Here is a 3,387-nt window from a genome sequence, read left to right as displayed (position 1 = left end):
TATGTTCAGGTTCCTCAGGTGGTCATGAACCTGATCTTCTCTTACAATGGGAGGGACTTTGCTCCTCCAGTCCCTGTCTTGTGGTCCATCTGCTCTAGAGGTGTGGGAAGAGAGGTTGCCAGTGAAGACTGAGGCAAAAACATTGTTGAGTACCTCAGCCTTCTCCTCATCCGTTGTTACCAGTTTGTCAGTCTTGCTCATTTTGGGGGGGGGGGGTACACTTTCTTTGACGTTCCTTTTCTGGCTGACATACCTATAGAAGCCCTTCTTATTATTCTTTGCATCCCTTGCCAAGTTCAGCTCCATCCACACCTTGGCTTTCCTGACCCCATCCCTACACAATCGGGCAGCGTCCCTATACTCTTCCCAGGATACCTGTCCCTGCTTCCACTGCCTGTGCATTTACTTCTTGCCCTTTAGTTTGACCAGCAGGTCTTGACTCAGCCATGCCGGTCTCTTGCCTTCCTTTCCTGATTTCTTACACCTGGGGATCAAGAGCTCTTGCACTCTATGCAAAGCATCCTTAAAGATCTGCCAGCTCTGTTCTGTTCCCTTGTACCTGAGGGCAGTTTCCCAGGGGGTCCTATTGACTAATTCCTTGAGCAGCTGAAAGTTTGCTTTCCTAAAATTCAGGGTCCCGACTTTACTCTTCGCCTGACTCATATCCCTCAGGACTGTGAACTCCACCAGTGTGTGATCACTGCAGCCCAGGATGCCTCCAATCTTGACATCACCAATTAGCTCACTTGCACTGGTGACCATCAGGTTCAGTACTGCATCCCCTCTGGTAGGGCTATTACCTGGCTTAAGAAGTTATCTTCAGTGCACTCCAGGAGTCTCCTGGATTGCCTACAGCTTGCCGTGCTACTTTTCCAGGAAATGTCGGGGTGGTTGAAGTCCCCCAGCAGGACGAGAAGCTGTGAGTGCAATGCCTCCTGTAGCTGGAGTAAAAAGGCTTTGTCAATAGGCTCCTCTTGGTCGGGCAGCCTCTACAATACCCGGGGCAGCAGTGACCCCAGGCTTTGAAGATGCTGGCGTGGTCCAAAGCCCCCAGTAGGGAGGGAGGTCCTCGAAGGGCTCAGTGCTCGCTTCTCCAGTGACGTCTCCTCATACCACGCTTTTTTTCCTTTCTCTGCAGGAATGGGAAAAGAAGCAGACTTAAGCCGGGTGCGGGAACGCCTGCCAAGCCCCCACCGGACACTGGGGCTCATGGAGGATCTACAAGCCCCCTTTCTCCAAGGCGCCGGGAGGGTGCTGGGAAGGCATGGCGGGAGAGACGCCCTCCCACACCCCGCCACTGCGGCACCATCTGCCTCGTGGGCAACACTATAAACCATGGGGAAGGGGGCGGGAGGGGGATTTGGGAGGCGGGTGGGGAAGGGGAGTCCTTTGTGGATCAGGGTCGCATACTACTGGGAAACCCATCTCTGGGGGAGCCTCCCATGGGGCCAAGAGTTCGACGCGAGGTGTATGTGCCTGTGGTGGTGCATAAGGAAGGAGGGGAGAGCCCAGGGGCTGGCAGTCAGCACTGCCCAGCAGGCACTCCAATTTATCAGGATCAGCATGTGCCACACTGGGGACGCTGGAGGCCAGGCTAACGCTTTCCAAAGCGACCATGGACTCGTTGGGGATTTTTGGCTGCCTCAGTGTTGGGGTTCATGAGCTGCTCAGGAACGGACAGTTTGGAGACGCCGATCATTCGCCCTGCTCACTGCTCCCAGCTCTGCAGGGTCTCATCTCAGGGTTCCTCATGTCTCAAGCTTGCTGTGCCTCAACCAAGTGCCCTTGTCCAATATTTCCTTCTTGTCCTCCAGGCAGTAAGGGTGAAGGCACGCTGGCTTCCCTTGGGAATGAACAAAGCTCAAGTGTCAGCGTTTGAAAGCGAATTAACAGTGTACACCTTTCAACCTTGCTAAACAGCTTAGAAGTGCTATAAAGGGCTGAGGCTGGAGGCAGCCCAGCTCTCTCTGCCCTAGCCCCATGCCAGCTTTCGGGGGAGCAGGGAAAGGGAGGGGGGTTGTCTCCTGGCCAACAGCGCATTCACACTATTGCTGCTGCAGTCAGACACAGTTTGCCAAAGCATGTGGTCAAAATGGAGCGAAGGGAAGTTTAAAAATTAAAAAAAAAAAAGGTGCTTTCAAATAAGGGGACTGGAACAGAAAAGAGAAATAGAGGAAGGTCATTTAGCACAGGCAGAAACAAGGGACAGGAATAAAAAGGAAAGGCCCAGGCTTTTGTGCCGGGAACAAGGGAGCAGGCCTGTCGCCCACTCATGCTAACTGCCACAATTAACCTTTGGAGCTTGCTCTTTCAAAGCCCTCTTGTTAGTAACTAGGTAAGCAGCTTTTAATAAAAACACTGGCACTGGCATGCCCCTTCCCCTGGCTGTAGGGAGCACGGTGGGTAAACTCCTGCTCATAGTGAAATGGGCCAGGACAGGTCTGGGGTGGGCTCGGCATCCCTGCGGTAGCAGCTGTCGGGGCCGGCAGGCTGGGTGAATCTCATATGCCACGCTAGTGGCTGCAGTTAGCTCAGAACCATAAACTTAGCTGCCCGTTGCCCAGGCTGGAGGGGCTCCCCTTCTCCCAGGGATGAGGTGCAGGAAAGCCCCGTTCCTGACAGTACTCGTCCTCGGTAGCAGCTTCCCCATGCCGGTTGTCACTGCTTCTGTTGCCTCTGGAACGTGGAGCTGCACCATCCCATTTCACTTCGGAAATGGGTAAAAACCCTCTCCTCAAAGCATTGCCTCTCCCGCTAAAGAAATGAGGAGCCTGTGCCCACAGTGGGGAGAAATGGAGCTGGACCACCACAGCCTGTGAAAGCACGTCATAGAATCATAGAATGGTTTGGGTTGGAAGGGACCTTAAAGTTCATCTAGTTCCAACCCCCTGCCATGGGCAGGGACACCTTCCCCTACACCAGATTGCTCAAAGCCCCATCCAACCTGGCCTTGAACACTTCCAGGGATGGGGCATCCACAACTTATCTGGACAACCTGTTCCAGTGCCTCGCCACCCTCACAGTAAAGGATTTCTTCCTAATACCTAACCTAAATCTACCCTCTTCCCATTTAAAACCATTACCCCTCATCCTATCACTATACTTCCTGATAAAAGGTCCCTCCCCATCTTTCCTGTAGACCCCGTGGAGGTAGTCCTCGGTTAAGAGCCGCACTTGGCCAAGGCTTTGCAGTTTTTTTAATATTTATTCACCATGAGGTAAGAAACACCGTTTCCTCCACCCCAGGTCTGCCTGCTGGCCCAAGCCTCTCTCAGTCTGTATTGAGCAAGAGGTGAAACCTGTCGCGTTATTACCCCCTAAGCTGCGCAGCCAGAGGCGGCAGGAGCAGCGTGTCAAGCTCAAGCTCAAGCTCCAGCTTCAGCTCCA

General features: G+C 53.5%; 2 protein-coding genes across 2 annotated transcripts in view; both read left to right on the top strand.

Annotated features, from left to right (window-relative positions):
- Nucleotides 1–1,214, top strand: part of AFAP1L1 (actin filament associated protein 1 like 1) — a 13,114-nt gene extending 11,900 nt beyond the window's left edge. The window contains exon 19 of the mRNA XM_019473772.1: nucleotides 1,139–1,214. Within this exon, the coding sequence (XP_019329317.1) occupies nucleotides 1,139–1,162 (24 nt within the window). The 3' untranslated portion in view covers nucleotides 1,163–1,214. The remainder of the gene's footprint in view (nucleotides 1–1,138) is intronic.
- Nucleotides 1,215–1,615: 401 nt separating this feature from the next.
- Nucleotides 1,616–3,387, top strand: part of GRPEL2 (GrpE like 2, mitochondrial) — a 12,650-nt gene continuing 10,878 nt past the window's right edge. The window contains exon 1 of the mRNA XM_009285993.2: nucleotides 1,616–1,680. Coding sequence (XP_009284268.1) covers nucleotides 1,616–1,680 — 65 coding nt within the window. The remainder of the gene's footprint in view (nucleotides 1,681–3,387) is intronic.

The sequence above is a fragment of the Aptenodytes forsteri genome, unplaced genomic scaffold, assembly GCF_000699145.1.
Source record: "Aptenodytes forsteri isolate BGI_AS27 unplaced genomic scaffold, ASM69914v1 Scaffold54, whole genome shotgun sequence".
In the NCBI taxonomy this organism is placed as follows: Eukaryota; Metazoa; Chordata; class Aves; order Sphenisciformes; family Spheniscidae; genus Aptenodytes; species Aptenodytes forsteri.
This window is presented reverse-complemented; position numbering and strand designations above follow the sequence as displayed.